The sequence below is a fragment of the Tenebrio molitor genome, chromosome 5 (assembly GCF_963966145.1).
Source record: "Tenebrio molitor chromosome 5, icTenMoli1.1, whole genome shotgun sequence".
Taxonomy (NCBI): domain Eukaryota; kingdom Metazoa; phylum Arthropoda; class Insecta; order Coleoptera; family Tenebrionidae; genus Tenebrio; species Tenebrio molitor.
The window spans coordinates 1,768,398-1,789,795 of NC_091050.1; the positions used below are offsets into that span (position 1 = coordinate 1,768,398).

Genomic DNA, 21,398 nt, shown 5'->3' on the forward strand with positions numbered 1-21,398 from the left:
TTTGTATGAATTATGCTACCATTAAATGTCATTTTATTGTTGGCTTAATTGCACAATTTGCAAATTGTATCGTATTTCGGGTTGGACCGTTTGTTAAAAAAATTTCACATCCGCTGCCGCGTTCTAATAACGAGTTCGGCACCAAAAAAAAAAATGAATGTGTTATCGAACACGCCAATAATAATTTCGACGATCGTTTGATGTTATTTATTATCAATTTTTGCAACGAGCAAATAAGATTAAACCGAACGCGAGCGAGGCCGTTCGTTTGAGAGGCGAACATTTTGGCGAACGTTCAGTCAAAATTGAAAAATTTTGCTTTTAAAGTGAGTGACAAATGAATGCTTCGTTGGAGAAAAAATTCCACCGAGGAGCAATTTCTTTGACACGAGGATCGCAGCGCAACCAAATTATTTTCATTTCAACAAAAAACAATTCGAAATAATTAAAATAAACACACTTCTGTTACGTTTTGACGATAATTTAACATTAACAAAAATTAGAGATGTCGAGTTGGTCTTCAATCTACTGATCTGAATTTAATGCAAAGTCCCAATCAAAATCTACCTTTATCAAAAGAAGAGGGCATTTGGAAAAGGAAAATAGGAGTATAATAGTATATTATATTATAATTTATAAGTGATAGAAATGCATCATTATACGCGTTTCATAATGGCATTTCGATCACGTGTGATATACGACGTTTTATCTTACAAGTGCAACTATTGCAAAAAATCCAAGAAATGAAGTTTCATTCAAGTAAAATGATAGCTGTCAAATTTAGTCACTTGTGAGTATTTTATGTCAAGTTAAATGGCAGCTGTCAAATTTACTCACTAGTGAGTACTTTTCTCACTTGTGATTAAAATTTGACTTCTGTCACCGAAAACGATGGTCTAAGGTAGTTCAAAAACTCCACCTGTAAGATAAAATAAATTTTTAAACTGTCAGAATAGTGTCAAATTTCTATGACAATAATCAAAGGCAAAATGACAATACAGTGTTTTTCTTTTGCTTTTCTCCTTTTGTCAAATGTGTTTCACGATTTGTCAAATGACTTTCCAATTTTTTAAATGTCAAAATGATATATCAAATGAAATTCCCCTTTTCTCAAATCACTTTCACTTTATACAAAATGCTTTTCTTATTAATTTAATTGATTTGGATAATTTTTTTTTAAGTAAACAAAAACTCTATTTTATCTTTAATATTATAAATACAAATAACAATAATACATAACATATCTAATATAATACAATAATGCATAATACAAACATACAAATTGTCGCATGTATGTACGTTCAACACATGAAACATATCTGCATGATTGCCATCGACGAAATGAGATACATACATAGGTACATAATGAATTCAAAATGTGTTGAACGTACATGCGACAATTTTCCGGACTTATATTTTCAGAAGCTGTATGAACTGCTTCGTATAATTCATTTTCGTTTGTTGACTGGGCTCTTTTTATTAACTGTTTCCACTGATTAAATAGTTCCTCTATGGGGTTTAAAAAGGGACTGTAAGGAGGTAGAAATACTGCAAAGTGGCCATGAGCTTCAATGAGAGTTACTACTTCTTCACTCCTATGAAACCGCACGTTATCCATAACGAAATGAGCTCCTTGCACAGCGTCATTATTTAGATGATTAATCAAGGACGTTATAAATTCCGAAAAATGATCGATATTATATGGTCTATCTTGAACTTGAAACAAATATAAAGAATTGTCATTCATCGCTGCAGCAATGGAATAGTTGCGTCCTCTTAGTTGAGCTTAACTTTCGATGCTCGTGTATTTCTTACTGATCTTCCATATGAAACTCGAGAATTTACTTGAATTCCATACTCATCAATGAAGAAAATTTTATCCCTTTCAAGCATAATTCTATTATACTGAACTGCATAATCAAAGCGAGCTTGAATGGTATCAGGTGTGTTTCTTCTCTCAGGAACGAATGAAATTCTTTTAACTGAATAATGAAAATTCTGAACGGCTCTGTTGACTGTAGATAATGAAATTTGATTAATATTTGGCCACTGGGTTAAACACTTTGTTTTCAGTTGCTGAAGAGTTAAGGAGCAATCTTCATCCACCCAGTCACAAATCTGTTCCTTTTGAGCATCAGATAGTTTTTGTTGTCGATGCCCAGCACTTTTTTTGGTAGTATTTTGAGTCCTTCTGTATGTGGAATAAATTTTCCTCACTGTGTTTGGTAGTACATTAAATTGGTGCCCTACATTATTTGCTGTTGTACCGTTATTCATGGAATTTATTATCAACCCACGTATTTCATCACTTATTTTATTATTCCTTCGTCTCTGACGATGATCCATATCAATTGTAATTATATTAACTGTAATTATCGCAACGTGAAAGTTAATTGACAAATCGAGAAATATATTTGACAAAAAAGGAATTTGTTCTAAAAATCATCGCTTACTAGCAAAATAAGTGGGAAAATCAATTAAGACATTGTGAAACACAATTGACAAAAGGAGAAAAGCAAAAGAAAAACACTGTAAAGCTTGAACTACATCGAATTTTTCAAAACTAAGAGAAATTTGATGTCCCACTTTTTATCCCGGCAATAGTACATTTAATCGAACCATGAACAATGGCAGAATATATCGTCCAAAGATACTTAGACAACATTAAAAAAAAAGTGTACACAACAATTTATTTCATCATACTGACGAATATGTAATATCGTCGCCTATCGCCGGCAATTAAATTTATTATTCTGTAATCGTTTATTATTGCAACTCGTCCAAAAATAAAATTATTAATAAACCAAAACATCGAATATTTCCGAAAAAATAACATCCAAAAAATAAAAACAATACTGTTCGAGAAGCAGAGCAGAAACGGGATCGTGTCGCAACGTTGCGAAGACCTTGCCGACGTCGGTCGCAACCGCAAAAAAAAATTACGATTCATCTGATCGTCGAAGAGATTTCTGCGACCACGAACGCACCGGAAAAAAACACTCGAAATTCCGGAGTCAGCGTGATCAAGGACTTTTCTCGAACGTGACCGATGCCAACGGAATGCACCTGTTAATCATCATCCAAAATTTCGATTGCACCGTGTTGCAACATCTCGCCTAAAACAACGCCAACAGGGAATTGTTCCGGGAAAAGTTGAAGGTCTTTACGATGAGTCAAGTTCAATCGATACGATTAGTACGCACTTTGACAATGCAGCGGTAAAGAGAGAAATGGCTTGAAAAAAGAACCAGGTATGTCACATTGTTGCGAGAACATGAATTTTAAAAGTTGAAAAAAATTGAAAAAACATTAAAAAGACCAACAGACTAATAAAAAAAAGAGAAGTTGCAGCTTGCAGCAACAACAATTTGTAAAAGAAATACTGAGGAATGATTCTCTGTTTGTCATAATGTCATTTAATCGATGGTTTTTCCTTTCATGTGGTATGATTTAAACCACACAACTATCCAAATCTTCAGCCTATTGAAATTATAGACATAATATATTTATAGAAATGTTGATGAAACACAAAAACTAGTACAAACATTTCGTCAACATCTTTCGAATCATTAATATTTTCTAAAATAAGAAAAACAGAAACAACAAATACTGCGTGGTACTCTTTCGAATGCATTTATGATCCTTTGAACAATAATAATCGGTCAGCCTGTGGGATTATCTTTCTTCTGCTGCCTTCCTGTAATTTTTATTAACTAAATCACAATTTTCTTGTGTTTGTGGAGTTTTATTAAGCTCTTTTGAGACACACTTAAGTCACACAACTAATGAAGTATTCGACAACACCAAACTGCAAATAAAGAAGTACGGCAAGAATCAATTTTAGTTCCTTTGCTGTTTCGTAAATGCGTGATCTAGAACAAAATTCTCGAAAAGAATCGCTCCTTCGCAAGGATCAGTTTTAGTTCCTCTGTTCACCATTATAGGCACAGTGAGATCAATAAAGAACCGAATGATTTGTTTTCAATCGATAACGTCAAACCGACAACGTGTCAAATAAATGTCAATTAGACATGAGGAAAAAAGTTCGTGGGCTGCTGCGATCAGATTATTTATTGATAATGATCTAAAAAAAAAGAGTAACCAAGATATTCGCTTCTTATAGCAATTCGAGATCACACTACAAGAACTTCTCTTAAAAAAATATAAATATGTAAATATCTGGTAGCTGTTTTTGATATGCAGTTGCCAAAAACAAATTGTACATAGGTATCGAGCGTTCAAATGAAATCCTGGGCTGGAAAGGCGTTGGAAACCGTCAATTGTTGTGCTTTTTTACAGCGCAAATTAATTGGAGCATGTTGACAGCTAACCTAAAATTTACACAATTTACAGCCAAAAAATCTTTCTTTTTTTAATTTTTCTTTGCAATGTTTTACATTAAAAATCAGGGAATAACTTAACACCCTTTGCTCAAAACAATTTTCAATTATGTCCCGATTAAACATAAACAAATGTCATTCGTGTCAAACAGCGGGAAATTCAAACTTTACACTGTTCTAAACGGTTTACTTTTTCCAACGCCTAGTCAGCCCAGGATTTCATTTGAACGCGCGATATATTGAGTTTCTGAAAAAAGATCTAGTCACTACCGTCACTGTCGTCAAGTTCAACCTCCAATTTGTGATCAAGTCGTCTTTACTTTTTGTTTTGTACTTCGTTTCTGTTTAAAAGCCCTGACACAAACTTTACGGTTTGTCACTTGGCTAAACGTAACATATTATGCTCGACATGCGTCCGCAAAATCAGCTGCACGTGTGTTAAAAAAAAGTGTAGGGTGTTGAACAACAGGAATGAAAACAAACTGACTCTGTCGTGCGAAATCAACATTTTCTCTTCTTTTAAATAAATTCACAATCGATTCCGTTAATCGTTCAAATTAATCAATAAGTTCAAAGAAAAAAAAATTCTCCGAATATAAACAACTATTGTTGCGAGGAATTACGCAGAAACGTGCGGCTGGGCTGAAAGCTAAAAAAATCTTTGTGAGAAACTGTCGCAAAAATTGTGATTCACAAAAAAATCTGATTTTTAAAAATTAAAAAAAAAAAAAATTGACGCGTACGGTTTTTGTGCAAGAAAAATTGTTGTAACCGGACAAAGTGTGCTTTTAAAAATCTGATCAAGACTTTTTGCCAAAAACAAAAGTTTTAACAAGGTTTTAATGGATTTGGAGTGTTTTCTGTCAAGTAACGCAACAGACCAGAACCTACCTCTCCAACATCAAGTAATTGGATCAATTTATTTATCAACACGTATTGTACAAATTTCCGATGATGATTCACTGCACCGATCAAGAAACGCAAACACAAACGACGATCAGGTGACTTGACAAGTTTTCCTCGTACTCACCAGAAAAGAAATTGTAAATAACAACGTGCAGACAACAATTCGCCGACTGCAACAAACACAAACGAAACAAAGTTTGTTTCGTTACCTATTTTTAGAAAAGACCAACAACAACAAACACGGAGCAATCGACTTACCGATTCTCCCCGGGTTATTTATAGAGAGAAAAATTTCACTTCGACGAATCGAATTTGCGACGATTCACTTTGTCGATCGGGAGTATCGAGGATCGCGAGTGCCTCGTTAAAGATTCACGAAAGAAGAGCGACCGAAAATGTGGAACGGGTGCGTACAAATCAATCTAAACAAAGACGATACACCTAGGTTCAAGGTTAGAATGGAAACAATTAGGTCATTGTGAATTAGCAAGCGTTCGGTGATATCTGAACGGGGTACGCCTCAACACGGAGTTGCGACCGGTGTGTAATTTAACGCGATGTCCAGTACGCCGTAACTGATCATAGATTTGTTGAATGTGAGATTTGGAACGGTTATTTGCGCAACATGGCGTATGAAGCACTAGTTTTCCATATGTGGGAAGTATACACGCGCGAACGCAGCGAAGACGAAAAGTGGTTCACGCGCAAGGTGCGGACCCAATTTTTCAACATAATTAATGAACCACAGTAGGTTTCCCTTTAAAAAATTGGAACCTTCAACTCTTTACGAATTGGTAAATAGCGTGCGATAAAAAAAAAAACGAACAAGCCACGACAATAGTGGTTTAGTTGGCAACCCTAGATCGTATTGCTGTTGTCAAAGAGACATATTTAGGTCGTCTAACCTTAAATAGAGAAACTTGACGGTTGTCAAATTCTGCGATATTTAAACTAGCATAGTTTACTAGTTTTTTTGTGATCGCACGGTATTTTGAAAATTACAGTTTTTTTCTCTCCTCGATTAATAACAAGATTACAAAAAAACTACACAAAAAAAGCTATTAGCTTATGAATGCAATTCTTTTGCTTTGTTCCAGAAAGACAATTTGAGCAGTCCCGCAGCTCACTCATTGTGGACCTCTATTGTCTACGATCCGTGCTTCAATTCTCTATTGTATAGTGATGCCACATAAAATTTTTATTCGGATATTATGCTCATTATTTTTTATCTTCCAAACAGATAAGAAAATTCGAGGCAACGGTTTTGTTCGATGTTATCCCACACATGTTGGTTCAATTTGATCTACGAAAGAAGTCATCGCTGGTGCTGAATAGTTTAATTAAACCTGAACGCACTTCACACACTTTCTGCTTTGAAAATATTTTACCGGAAGCAGATGTTTTCGTTTCTTATAATTATCTTCTGACATTTCTGTTGTCACCAAGTCGAGAAACAAAAGAACCAAATGCTTGAAGTGCTTGAAAGTTCGCCAGTCAATATCCACTTTTTCCAATTCTTCTATCGTGAGTATTACTAATATCAAAAACGTAGTAAACTTGAAAAATTGATGATAAATGACAAATGACAGGAAATATGACAGATGAACCACGAAGATAAAATGGGATCGATAGCCGCCTTGTGGAAGACTCCACGGAGAAAAACAACATCTACAAGATAAAGAATACACGACTTCCACGTTTGCAATAGTATATTAAAGAACGAGTTTTATAAGGGTTGATTTGGCGCACGAGTCCCAGGTGTAGAAAACAACCCGTAGGGGAGTTTTCTATGGGACGAGTGCGCCAATGGCAGTTTTTTGAGTTTAATTGCCAGACAACAAAACTCGAATTATGAATGTCAAGTTTACTTCGACCCAAAAAAAAAAGCTTGAGTGTAATTCGGTAAGACAATTTAATGAATACGTAAATCACTATGATGCAGACCTACTAGAATCAGACGCTTTCAAAAGTTAGGTTCCGTTTTGTCGCTGGAAAAGTTAGGGCAAACTTTTTTCGCTGTCAGAATGACAAAAACACCGCTGCTTATGGGATTTTTTGTGTATGAATTAAATTGTCAAGTGAAAAAAACAACCAGGCAGTAATTCTACTGATGTTTGTGGAGTTACAGAGCGACCCCTCACCTTCTCGGTAACCAGTAGAAATGATAGCAGAGCAAGCACACTTGCCGTTACTGTTCCGGGGAAACGAGAATTTCGCGAAAAAGCTAAAGCGACACAATTGAAAAAATGTAGGGAGGTTCGTTCCAAAAACGGATGACGGAAAGATGTGTCAAAAATATGTTAAAATTATATTTCGTGTTAAAAAGGAGGCAACTAGCGGACGGATCTTGGATAACTTCCTCCTTTGGCAAAGATTCTTAGCTCATTCTGTAGTACTAGTTATTTTTTGTGGTAGCTACGACGTTGTACTCGTAATGCCACCATTGTTGTACAATGTTATGTGCAGAACAAACTGCAGATAATTGGTAACCAAGCAGAAGACTCCAGTTCTTAGTATCTTTGATATTCGGGGAGGACCTCGAAAATGTAAAATTGTACGACTTACCGGTCATGTAGTGCAGCAGGAGCGCACAGATGGGATAGATGGTGGGACTGTAGACGATATCCGGACAGGAGTAGCCCAACACCGAGACGACCCTGTCGGCGACGCTGCGTCCCTTATGCGTCAAATAATACAATTGGCAGTGGGATGGTTCGACGAACGGCGGCAAGCTGATCGGTTTGTCTGGCAATTCGGTACTGCCGAACACCTGATTGACCATGTCCCAGTAGAAACCGTCGGACATGTTGTTCGATTTGTTCTGGTGCTGGAGGCATAGAAGGGACCACAACTGGCCCCGGATGGGGCTGTCAACGGGCCAGGCGTTGTTCCTGAGCAGATGCTTGACATCCTGCTTGCGTCCCAAATGGAGGAGAGACGTCACGTCGCTGATGGTCTTCAACGGCTTGGAAGAAGGGCTGGGAGGGATTACGGTGATACCGCTGGAGTCGACCAGGGACGTGTAAGAGTTCGATTGTTCGACAGCCACTTCTTCCAGCACCGAAGGCATTATTTGCATTCGTTTTTTTATAAACCAGTTGCAGCCCCTCCGATAGAGCAGACCGCTATGTGAGGTCCTGGAGCATTTTCACGTCTGGAACAACGAAAAACAAAACATCCAGAGTTGACTAGATTGCGGTGGTGGTGGTGGTGGGGGTGGATGCAACACGGACCATTCTCTGCCGAATCGATATTCGTTCAACACGTCCGATGCAACAAGTTGTGTTCCCGTTCTTTGCATCAGTGACAGATGAACGAATCACAAAAGTTATTCTTAAAATACACCGATTGTAACTCAAAAAAATACAAAGGTGATGCTACTGTTGACATTATGAATCGAAGTCTCGTGGTAGCAAACAGAAGGAAATTAGATTTCTAGAAGAAACTCAGACACCCTCATCTTCAACAGTCAGCAGTAGAAAGAAAGAAAACCATAGCTTCCATATTTTATTTTGAAAGATATGTCTTAGCAGGGCAAGAAGACGAAAAGATCTTGGATTCTAGATTGCCACTTTAGTTTTGCGCAAAGACGGAACTACTTTGAAGTTTTGCAAAACAAATACAACGTAATCAACAATGACTGAGTCTGTTGGCAATAAAACAGTTGAAAAGTACTGGTGTTTTTTGTCTTGGAATTGGCACTGACCGGATTTTTAACTTAAGACGACATTAAAAACATTTTTGGTTATGCCGATTACGAGTAGAGTATGTTTATGCTATTACAAAAATGAACCTTTAATGGTAAATTTCAAATTTGCCAAATTTCATTGTTACCAACAGAACACCGTAGAAGAAGGAATTAAAAAGCAGAAATTGTGACCTTCAGCAGAAATTATTACACCGACTTGGATAAAATCTAAATTACTTTCTCCGAAGCCAAAGAAGAAACATACGAGTATTAAAGAGAGAAGAATATTTTATCTAAATTTCTTTTGTCGAAATGAGTCAAAATTTCCTATATGTAATTGTTTTAAGTTGGAAATTTTTAATACAGAACAAGTTTAAATGAAGAAATAAAAACGTAAACTTTACATCGACACGAAACTAATTTCAATGTTACTGCAACAATTAAAAGAAACATAGTATAGGAAACGAAATTGGGAATCAATTAACATTACGTAAAAATGACGATAAGGTAACAATTACCGCCTATTAAATAATAAACGTTACCTTCATGTAGAAGTATCGTCGATTGTTGTTAATTGCCGGGTTTAAATAATATCACCACTTAAAAACATGTTTCTACTAGAAGTCATAAATTACTCGGGCTAGAAATGATCAATTTTTATCCTCCTAGTTTTGTTCTCGTTTTCCGATTAAAAAATATCGCGCGTTCAAATGAAATCCTGGGCTAGGAAGGCGGTGGAAACCGTCAATTGTTGTGCTTTTTTAAAGCGTAGATTAATTGGAGCATGTTGACAGCTAACCTAAAATTTAGAGCCAAACTTTTTTTTTCTTTCTTTGCAATGTTTTACATCAAAAATAGAATAACGTAACGATTCCTATTCTCGAAGCAAATATCTTAGGGCACCCTTTGCTGAAAACAAACATTTCAATTATCTTCCGATTAAACATAAACAAATGTCATTCGTGTCAAACGGCGGGAAATTCAAACTTTACACTGTTCTAAACGGTTTAATTTTTCCAACGCCTACTCAGCCCAGGATTTCATTTGAACGCCAGATATAAAAGAACGTAAACTCGATAATTTCTTGATTACCAAAGGCAACAGTCGAAAGTCCAGCACTGCACGCCAGAAAACCAATTCCTGGATCAAGTAGAATTTTATAAAATTTTCGTCCATCAAAAAATTTCCACTGGCCAACGACAATTGATAATCCCTCCGAATTTGCATGTCGTTAGCATTTCAATTGTCGCCATCCTTCGATTAAGCCCGTTCAAACCACCAAACCCAAACAAATCGTGTTTTCCCATCGCCACGAATCAACAAACAACCGCCAAAGTGTTCCACTTTCATCCGGAAAAAAAAGGACGAACACAGTTTCTTCGACGACAAGATACCGCGAAAATTGTTCATCCGCAAGCTCCGATAACGACGCTCGTAAAACCCTGCGCTTCCAAAAAATCTATCTTTACACACAATTCCTTTCGTTATTTATTATCCTTTTCGCGAAAAGCGTCTTGACACGCGAGTCAAGTCGAGTTATCTGTTTTTAGAAACCGTGTTTGGACACGATACTAATGTCATAATTTTTAAGCCTGGTAATAAATAACGCGTCTGATAAGGGGTAATTTCTTGGTGTTACGTCACTGATTACGGCGTCTGACGCGACGACGGTGACTTAATCCAGAAGGGTGCAAAAATAGAATCTTCAATTTACAAACGTGACACACGAGAGGGATTAGAGTGGATCATGACAAAAGTTGAAAGTAATTGTTTCCAGTAAGATTTGCAAATCTGACTGAATCATGCTGGCAACAGTACAAAATCCGGGGAAAATTTGACGGTAAAGCTGGGTTTTCACTAGTCGACGGCTTGTGACAGTTGAAGAGATCTTACAGAGTGGTAACAAGTGTCAGGGTTCAAAATGCTAAAAAATCAAAACACCAATGAATGAATCATTTCTTGCGGTGAAGGTTAACTAAGATACTATTACAATCGCTCTTCTCATTGTCATTGTCTTGACTGAATCAGTTCCGGTAAATAAACCTGCTAATCATGGTTTTTCTTGTTTGCAAGAATGAAACCATCGAGATCTCTCACTAGATACCGAATAACCACTGTTTCAACAAAAGATGAAAATCGTTGAAGATAGGAAGATATTCTTGACAATTTTAAAGAACTGCATACTACAAAATTGTGAGTTCATGACAACACACAAGTGAAGAAAATTCTACCTGCAAGACACTCAAAACAGATTTCTTTTTAAAACTGTGTCAAAAACAAAGGAATATCACTATCGAGACCATCAAAAAGTATTTAAAAATTCAACAGAATATCTTTTCGGAGCTCTTCGAGTCAAATAATAGTATATTATGATACGAGTCTTATAAGAAGCATTTTATCGCACGCACGGGTTTAGAGCACGACGAGCGTAGCGTATCATAATATACTATAAACGAGATGTCATACAGTATTTTTTCTACTTTGCCACTTTTTCAATGAAAAAAAATAATTTAAAATTTAAAACCGTTAAAGTTGAAGGATTCCACCCAAGGTCACGTCTGCGGTTTGCCGCGACACCACAGTATCCGTCAACATTAAAAAATTAAATTTCACTGTTTTTAGTATTATTATTATATCACGCCTTTTCCTATTACGATACACAAAACAGTATCGTAATAGCATCAGTACGAACGCAAAGTAGAAAAAATATGTTAATTTTTTGCACTCATACAATTTTTTTTTGACCATTTCTCAGATGGAAAATCAAAAGATTATTACAGAAACAAACTGCTTAATATTTCTTTGCTTTTCTTCACTTCAAAGCACCTCAAACAGAAGAGATCTCTCTTCAAATCTGAATAGCCGGATGTCACTTCTGACAACGCTACCTCAAAGCGCAATTTCTGGCGCCATTAATGACAAGTACAGTTTTAGTGACAGTTAAATCAGCTTTTCCGTTGATCTCACCATGATCTCAGATGTTGTTTTTCTCATTCAATTGTCCAATTACATATTTGTACCAATTAAAAGCATCAATTATTCTCAATTTCAAAAAAAATCATCCCAACTTACACATCGAACAGTGTCGTAAAATCATGAGGTTGGCCGAGCTTAATTTAGTCCCAACTGCGCAAATTAATTGATTCATATTGGTTTTCGAATTCTTACGTTGCAGGAAAAAAAATACCAAAACTTAATCGATGGATTATAATAATAATAATAATTTATTCATGCTCTCAGTACATACATAATGTAATAGCGTCGTCATAAATTAAATAGATTTAAAAAATAATAATACATATAACAATATTTGCACAATGTGGGTACAAGTACATTAGTAAGTACAATAGTAAGTAGATTAGGAATCTTGGACATCTATTTCATTACTTCATTTCCATCAGCTCATTACGGTACATACTTTCATTTCGCTTGCAGGTTGCAGGTTATACAATTTCATAATCTTCCTTTTATTTTTATTAAATCTGTCACTCAATTTATACTCAAACTTTTAACACACATAATGTACAGGAGTGTTTATTTGAATTGTTTATTTAAGAGTCGATTGTGAACGCATCCGCTGTTTAAATCTTACCTTAGTTTTTGCGTTATTTGTGTTTTTACACGAGTGGTGCGTTCACAATCGACTCTTCAATGCCAACTTTGACCGGAAATTTAAATGAACACCCGATATCTTTTTTATCGATAAAAAATAGATACTTTCTTCCACCACCTTTAAAAACGTTGTTATTTTTTATTCAGTATTATGCATCTAACGTGGACATTTTCTTGACAGCATTTTATTAAAACGTTGCGCTCGTGTGTATAAACCTCCCACTTATATAAAATAGGATGTAGTGCTTCATACACACATAAAATAAATTGAAAAACTGATACTGAAACATTCTTATTTTTCTTCATTACTGTTTCAATTCATATATTTTATACTTTGGGATATTTAATTAATTTATAATTTTATATACATATTCGAGTTAATTACGTGTCGTTCTATAATTTGTTATTCCAATGGACAATAAAGGAATTATAAATAAACAGACTGAAAATGTGACGTTCATTATTTTGCAATAAAGAACTTTTAACACAACAGACCACGCCTCGTAAAGCAAAGAACTTGAGAAACAAACCATAAGAATATTTTTGAAGACTTGGAAGCAAATCTGTCTAAGATGAGACAGTCTATTTCAAATCGAATTTTGAAATTATGAAAATTAAAACTAAATTTGCAAATATTTATTTCTGGAGATCTTAAATCTGTTTTGTGTTTTTAGTGTGAGAGAGTTTCCCATGTAACGACACTAAAATACCCACAGACAACCCATCACCAATAAAAAGGAAGTACAAACGAGACAAAATTATTGTAGGTACCACTGTTGTTGCACCAAAACTATTGTGATAAGGATGGGAGAGCAAAGAATCTAGGGCCTAGGCACTTCAATTCAAGTGACACTTTTATCGTATATGTATTTTCGTGTAAAAAACACTGTCGCCCAAATTTCTAGTGACAGATCGATTTGTCAAACAATAAATAATCGTTGCTAGTGGTCACGCAGCTTAACCACAAATTTAGGGACTTTTGTGTTTTGGACGGGAAGAGTTGGTGAGAAAAATGTCAAATGTTCGTTGGAAAAGAGTCCAAAGAGCTAAGAACTTGTGCGAACGGGTGGAAGGAGTGGTGAGCGAGTTGGTCGACAAGTCCGAACACGTTTCCGCTTAACGTGAAGAGTGTAGGCCCGGCTTAAAGTTTGTGGCAGTGTCGTAACCGGGGGTGTTAATTGATCGGCATTAATCCACTCTATAAATCTGACCTCCAGTGTGCCGTTTTAAACGAGACTAACGACTGCGAAATTGATTTTAATCAGATAATCAGTCCTAGTTTAGGGGCGATTACGGCGTGGACACCTTCTCCACTTACGTTTATCTCTCACAGAAGCTGGGGCAGACGTCGTCGAGACCTCTTCGCAGGCATTGATCGATACGAACACCGCACAAACAACACACAACACTGGATTCCGGCACTTTCGTCGCGACAGCGGCACCACCAACCGAAACCCGAAACGTAAACAACAACAGAGCCCCCAATTAATTGTCGTCGCGGCGGTTTAACACGTTTGCGCTGCACACCTGGGATATTTGTACTAAAGCAGCGACATCACGTTGCCTCTCAGCGACCCAAGTTTCGCTTCGTGCGCAAACAAGCCACTCCCATCACCAGCGGGGATAGGATAGCGCAACTGCACGACGACGATACCGAACCGATGACACTTGGCCGACGACTCCAACAGCTACTTTGTCTGTTAAAATTGTTATGATCACATCTTATTAATAACGGACGCGAATGTTACGACTACACACGTTCCTATAAACAAATTGATGGGTTCAATTGGACAAACGAGAGAGAAATAGAAGACGGCCGTGAGCGAGAAGGAGACCGAAGGGTCACATGATCACCCAAAATTAGAACGGGTCGTTTGTAATTTGTATTCTTTATTTCTTTGAATTTGATTATTTGCAACCGGCGGGGCGACATCTGGCGACGACGACGTTGTGACAGGTGCAGGAATCTGCACCGATGTTGAGAAATTTTCCTTGCAGGACCTGCATGCGACCTGCTCAAAGAATATACAGTCTATGGAATATACCAAGGGCCTGGAGATCCTTTGATCCTTATGGGAAAATTTAAACGCTGCAACGCTGGTCACGTGACACTCAAAATTTCTGAGTTGATTTTACCACACGAGTTACTTTTCCCCCCGCCCCCCAATTTTCAACAAGGAAACCTATACAAATTAGTCAGTTCTACCAACCTTGTCACGTACCATGGCCAACTTCATCTAGCTTCCGTTGCGCTTCGTACGGCCGATCCAAAAAGGGTCTAAAGCGTGGAGGGAGAAAAGACTGGAGATGGCATTTCCTATGCTTCCCATGTTAAAAATCCGAACCCTCTAAAAGCACGTGCAACAACCTTTTATGACCCAGTCCACAATGAGCTAGCGTCTATATTCAGAAACCTTTTATGACTCTGTAGTTTTCGCGGGCCGGTACACTTATTTGAATTAGTGCCATCTCCAGTCTTTTCTCCCTCCACGGTCTAAAGTTGATTCGGGTAACCTTAAATAATCCGGTAATTAGCCCCATCTGTTCTAAAATTTTTAAAATAAATCTTTTTGGGTTGATGTGGCAACCGTGTTTTTTTTGTCAGTTTGGCGGAAAAATAATAATGTTCAATATTTTGTTGCAAATGGGCAAATAGTATATTATTATACGAGTTGCACAAGACAGTCTATTGTCGAACGAGAGGGTTTAGAACACGACGAACGCAGTGAGGAGTATTCTAAAGGAACGAGTTCGACAACAAGTCTTGTGCAACGAGTGTAACATGCAATTTTTTTCTACAGCGTGATCAACAATGACTGAGTCTGTTGGCAATGAAACAATTGAAAAGTACTGGTGTTTTTTGTCTCGTAATTCGCACTGACTGAATTTTTTAACTTGAGACGACATTAAAAACATCTTTAATTATGCCGGTTATGTTTATGCTATTACAAAAAGAACGTATTTTTCGAAAACTTCAACACTTCAATTTGATCAACGTTACTGACTTATCAGTTATCACTAAAAAACCGTATAATACCAATTTCCAATTTTAAGTAAAGGCAGTATCAGATCGCGTCCGACATTTAATCAAATTCTTGTTCCACGTTGTAGTGGCAAAAATGAGCTCGAATTACTTTAGGTAGGTTATCGTAGCAAGTAAGACTTGTTGCGATAAGCCTCAATTTACAATGACGATTTCGCACATTGAACAGATCCTTTGACAAAAGCTGTCACTTTCTAGGGTTTTTCAGGTGCGATCGGTTCTGTTGGCCGCAGTTGTCGAGGGGAATTCCCTTTGGGTGTGTTTAGTTTCCGTTTCTCCTGTTCTAAAATTTGCGATAATGGGCGGTTACATATCGCACAAAGAAGACGATTACGACTCAGACGACAGTTCAATCTACGACGGTAAGATCGAGAATCCGAATGAACTTCACAGAAGCAGAGGTCAAGACCACGACAAACAATGTCCGCCGTTGTCCTCGGGTAAATGACATTTGCGATAACAATAGTTCTTAACCTCACTTTTAGCGTGATGAAAAACACGTAGCCCCCTTGTCTGTTTCATTGCAGAATCAACCGACAATATTTGCCTCGATTCGGCCACCAATGATGTGGATGCGGCTCCGGCGACGTCAACGATGTCGATCAAGCTAACTCTAGACCAAGTGCTTTCGATCGAAGACCAGCTGGATCTTTATGAAAAAGTATTTACTGGTACATACCAACAACCCAATTGAATAATTGAAAGATTTTTAGGTCTCGATTGTGTATTTGCTTTATGATGATCCCAAAACTGCTTTGCAAGAATTATCAAGTCTGATAGGTGGGGAACAAATCAAGATTTTGTACAATTGGGCAATCCACCAAAACTTGAGCGGCAACAAATGGCAGGAGAAATTCGTCGAAGCAATTTGCATCATTCAAAACTATCAAGTATTGAAGTTTTTAGGCTTCAGTCGACACGATCTCCGCATGAGATTCCTCCCACACCTCCAGTCCACGTTTTTGTACGTAAATAAATCCAGGAAGGCGCTGTACTTCTTGTGCGAGCTTTTTTTGCCACATGAGGTCGAGGCTCTTGTGAGTTTGGCCTCATCTGACATGGCCCGAAAAAATTTGCCTTTTAAACGGTTCAATTCGTTGTATTTGGAATTGTACTTCTTGGACTGGGAGGTTTCGGGGTACATTAAACAAAACAACTGGAACAACTTGTACGTTATTTTGAAGCAAATGGAAGAATTTGATCGTTGCGACAACTTGAAAGAGATCGTCCCGGTGGTTCCCGAGAACCAGTCGCCCGTCCGTGACCAGAGAATTGGCGTAAGTCGTGTCAAAAACAAAACTGTAGATGCTAGTGGGAGTAGCGGACCGAGCAAAAAAGCCGTCAATGTGTTTGAAGATATTCTGAATTCGAAGAGCTTGTTGGACATGGTTTCAAATGAGTCCTCGATCAGCGCCGACAACGCAGTCTACATAAGCGACGACAACAAGTACCAAATTGATCCAAAGAATCCAGGATTTTGCTTGATCATAAACCAGGAAAATTTCTACACCGAGATCGACGAAAAGTTTCAGGTGAGTCGAGCGACGTATCAAACTTTGGTGTTCACCTTGTGATTTGAGCAGCATTTGCTTCCTTCCGGCGGTCACAAGTTGGAGCCCAGGGATGGAACGCAACAAGACAAGGAGAAGCTGGAGGAGACGTTCAAGCTGTTCGGGTTCAAGACCAAAACAGTCGACAATCTCACTCACGATCAGATCATCGAGAAAATCGACGAAGTTATCCGGGGAATAGACAAAGAGTCGAGTCTGTTTGTTTGCATTATGTCCCACGGAAACGAAGGTAGCAGTATTGGATTCGTCGTTTATTAAAAATTCAACATTACTGAGTCATATTTTGAATGGTGATTGAAATCTCTTTGTCACGTGATTATGTCTGTAAGCGGAGAAGGTTATGTTACTAAAGATTGGCAATCCTGCGAGCCCCTTAATGTGCTGCCCTCTGATATTAGATAAGGCGGCAGGTCCAAGGAGGTTAAAATTCTTCTTATTTAAACCTCCTTGGGCAGGCCATATAAGAGACCTTGTCTCTTTTCATCTAGGAGGCCATGGTTGAAGGAAAAGCGTTGCTAAGATCTGTAAAGAAGTCTCGATAACTTTTGGAAGAAGATGGTTGTAAAAGTCGTGTTAAATTTTTGCAATTACCAATAACAGAAGAAGCGTACTTAGTAACACAAATAATTGATAGATAAATTAGTGGCATGTCAAATGTTGGATGCCTCTGGTTTTCTTGTCTTCACGCAATTTTTTTTTTTTGTTGGCGTTATATTTATAATAATAAAAAGTTATGAATCAACAGTTTGAATATATTTTTCCAGTAAACATGCTTGATTACTAATTTACAGCCGTTAGATGCGAAGAAAAGCTTTAAAATGTTATGCCTAAAAAAGTTGTTATCAAAGTCGCTTTTGGATTTATGTCATCTTGTTAGTGTTTTTTTTTTCTGACAGATGTCACATTTTTGTCATCAAACATTTCACAATACCTACTGCATTCTTAAACCGTCACACAAAACGTGACGAACATGATGTTGACAAATTAAGAGGAAGCGTTTATGACTTGTTTTGGTAACACCGATATTTCAACAAAACTAAATCCATCATGATCATTGAAAAATAATTTTTCTGTTGTAGGTGTCGTGTACGGCGTCAACAGTTGCCAAGTGAAGATAAAGAAAATCCAGGACATGTTGTGCAGCACGAAGCGCACCAAACTACTAGGAAAACCCAAAGTCCTGATTCTGCAATCCTGCCAAGGCACCATCTGCCAAAAACGTAACCGTTACCCTTCCATCTCTTCCATTTCTTCATGATTGCGTTGCAGTTTCTCCTGTCGAAGAGGACGACGACGACATCGTCACCGACGGTCCGTCCTCCTTCACCCAAGAAGCCGTATTCCCGCTCGCAGACTTGTTCACTTTCTGGGCCACGGTCCCGGGTTACGGCGCCATAAGACACAAGAAGACGGGCTCCTGGTTCATCCAGTCTCTCTGCGACAAAATGATACAACTGGGCAATCAGTGAGCGGGTGGAGTTACATCAAAATGTTGACTTTCATTGGTGACTTGCAGGTACCACTTCGAGGACATCTGCACGTCGGTTATCGGGGATGTCACAGGAAAAACGTGGCGCCGAGACAACTTCGAAGTTGGGATGGTACCTATCAAACATTCTACTTTGAGGAAGTTGTTGTACTTGCAACCGATCAGAGCGTGAGTTGCTGCGAGAAGAAGTCCGCACGTACACCCTACATATTTTATTAAGCCTTATATATGTATTATTTTTAAGTAATTGTGATTTTTAAATATGTATACAAATGTTACACGAATGAATTGACGCTGTTTGGTCCTCATCCAGTTTCGTCGTGTTGGAACTTGATGTGCTGTCGAGGTGCAAATCAAACAAGTTGTCAGAAAACAGTCTTTAATATCGCTTTAAAACAATGCTCGTAATACTGACTATAAAATTGCAAAACTACAGAGTTAGATTAGTACGTTTTAACCATCCGGTTTGCGGTAATCTCTCTTCGAGCTGAGCCAACTCGCTAACCCTATAGCTATGTAAATCACGCTAATAGCAATGTGGTAGATGCCGTAGACGAAATACTGATCGCGGGGCCCCAATGCGAACCCCACCCCTTTGGTGACCACGACCGCGGTTAAAACCGACTGGAATGCCAACGCGACGAACGTGTTGATCCCGAAGACCAAACCGTAGCTGTCGTCTTTAATAGATTTCGCAATTTCTGCGCTGGTTATGGTGATCATGAAGTGGAAGAGCCCTCCGAAGGCCACGTAACAGATGTAGCTCAAAATGACGTATTTTGTCTGAGAAGTGTATAACAAAATGAAGCCGCTCAACAGTGAGCATATGGTCAAGGCTAGCTCCCCCTTCATCTTCCAGTCGACTCGCAGGACCCCCGCGAAGAGCGCCCCCATGAAGCCCAGCACCGTCAGGACGGACTCGACGGCGCCGTTGTAGATCGGGAGGTTGGGGTCGTCGTGGATCTCGTGCCACAACACCTGCATGTAACACTGGACTTGGATGAAGCCGCAAGTGGATAAGGCCCACCAGAACGACCACTTCAGCACGTACTTATTCGCGAAGGATTCGACAATGTGGGTCTTCATGAGCGTGAAAGCGCTCATGAATTTTCGTGAGTATCTCTCTTCGTATTCGATTTCGCGGTGGAAGTATATCGTTTTTTGCACGGAAGGAAGGAACAGCGCCCACAGCGTAGCTGCCAGCATCGCTGCAACAGAGTCGATGTCAGAATGAGTTTGACTAATTCGCAGTTAAATACCTGAGAAGGTGATGTAGTTGAGGTCGCGATAATCGGCCGCGTCCAGAGATATGAGTAGTTGAGCCAAAATTCCTGAGAAGGCGCGGCCTGCTAAAATCGCAGCTCTAGTGTGCGAGGTCACCTGCTGGTAGTAGTCTTTGGGGACTTTGGCGTATATGTATGTGTAATATGCCACCTCAGTGGCCATAAAAGTGCCATAAAACACCTAAAACCCATGCACAATTAAAGTTGAGATTGAGTCATCTCGTTTACTTTGCGATATTTGTTTCCCTTCAACAAACTAATACGCAGTCAGGCTAATCTATTTTCAAAAGAAAAGACGTACAAAGTCTGAGATTAAAAGAGATGTAGAGGGTGTGCAGATACAAGCTGAGGTTATGTTGCATGTTTGAGACTTTTGCCCAAAATTTGAATAATTGCCTATTAATCGTATGCAAAATACCCAAAGGACTGTGTGAAAATGTTAACAGTTTCTCAAGTAAATACAATTACTGTTGTTTGGAATGACGAAATTTTTTTTGAGGTTATGCAATTACTATTGTTTCGTTGAAAACGTTCAACTGGATTTTGGTTCTGGATTTCCGTTGAGGGACTCAAGAATGGGTCTGATATTCGACGAAAGGGATGAAAGATATTTTAATGGATTAATCAAGACAAATGTGAGGTTATGCGAGATGTCAACTGGTGGCGGGTGATTTGAACGGTTGCATAAAAAAGACTAATTCGCTGTTAATTACGTCGCAATGGCCTTACTTCGAGTATTTGGAGTTCGAGGAGGCCCTTTGTCCACAGCAGCATACTCCACACCGTAATGCCCGACAGTCCCATGAGTACAATCAAGGGTTTGTACCTGCACAGATCAGTGATGAGGAACACCACGATTGACTGGGCCAAATAGCTGTATGTTCCCACGGGAAAAACCTGTTCGGTGACATCGTCCGCGGTGATGTTCCTCCAGGGTCCCACCAGAAACTCGTAGATGAACGGTTCAGACGGTCTGATTTCCTTCAGGAATCCAAAAATCGACAACAGCAGCGATATTTTGAACCAGTCGTTCATGGTGGTGGTGCAGATTAAGTACCGATCCCGACAGTTCGCACTTGGAGACCACAACAAAGTCACACCATGACCTTTCTCTTTTCGGTCGTTTTATTACATCACACCATCAATCAGCGAAATCGCCTGTTCAGGGGTTAACAAGCTTCGCGTCGGGCGCATTATTTAAAACAATTTATGCAATACTGATTTGAAGGTTATTCGCAATGAAAATATTTTAACAGCGTGAGACAGACGAACGGGCTGGAAAAGGAGGGGGCGACGCGGTCCTCGGCACGTGTTTGCACCAACCTTATCGATATTTGCGAGCAAATTGCGCATCCTTCAACCGTATCACAAACAACAAACACGACTAATTTGTTTTTATTGACCAAATTTTCCGAGGTGAACGGCGACAATTTCGAAATTGGCGCGCCAACAGTCTGGCGGCCGGT

At 38.5% G+C, this 21,398-nt stretch overlaps 3 protein-coding genes across 6 annotated transcripts in view; 1 reads left to right on the plus strand and 2 right to left on the minus strand.

Moving 5' to 3' along the window:
• sky (GTPase-activating protein skywalker) overlaps positions 1-14,316 on the minus strand; it is a 47,602-nt gene extending 33,286 nt beyond the window's left edge. Inside the window, exons 1-2 of one of the 4 annotated variants that reach the window (XM_069047071.1) lie at positions 13,865-14,316; positions 7,812-8,400 (exon numbers count right to left, since the gene is read on the minus strand). In XM_069047071.1, coding sequence (XP_068903172.1) covers positions 7,812-8,325 — 514 coding nt within the window. In that variant the 5' untranslated portion in view covers positions 8,326-8,400; positions 13,865-14,316. The remainder of the gene's footprint in view (positions 1-7,811; positions 8,401-13,864) is intronic. The other 3 variants (XM_069047067.1, XM_069047069.1, XM_069047070.1) reach the window with 3 other exon arrangements.
• A 1,334-nt stretch (positions 14,317-15,650) lies between these two features.
• On the plus strand, positions 15,651-18,933 carry Dredd (Caspase-8 Dredd). Its single transcript, XM_069047066.1, has 8 exons — positions 15,651-15,685; positions 15,788-16,029; positions 16,117-16,250; positions 16,303-17,121; positions 17,173-17,389; positions 18,240-18,380; positions 18,430-18,625; positions 18,677-18,933. Exons 1-8 carry the CDS (start codon positions 15,666-15,668, stop codon positions 18,819-18,821), a joined length of 1,914 nt encoding a protein of 637 aa, XP_068903167.1. The 5' UTR covers positions 15,651-15,665; the 3' UTR covers positions 18,822-18,933.
• Positions 18,239-21,311, minus strand: LOC138130545 (thiamine transporter 1-like). The gene is made up of 3 exons (XM_069047082.1): positions 20,662-21,311; positions 19,909-20,113; positions 18,239-19,857 (listed from the first exon to the last, which is right to left on the minus strand). Exons 1-3 carry the CDS (start codon positions 20,965-20,967, stop codon positions 19,103-19,105), a joined length of 1,266 nt encoding a protein of 421 aa, XP_068903183.1. The 5' UTR covers positions 20,968-21,311; the 3' UTR covers positions 18,239-19,102.
• Positions 21,312-21,398: the final 87 nt, after the last annotated feature.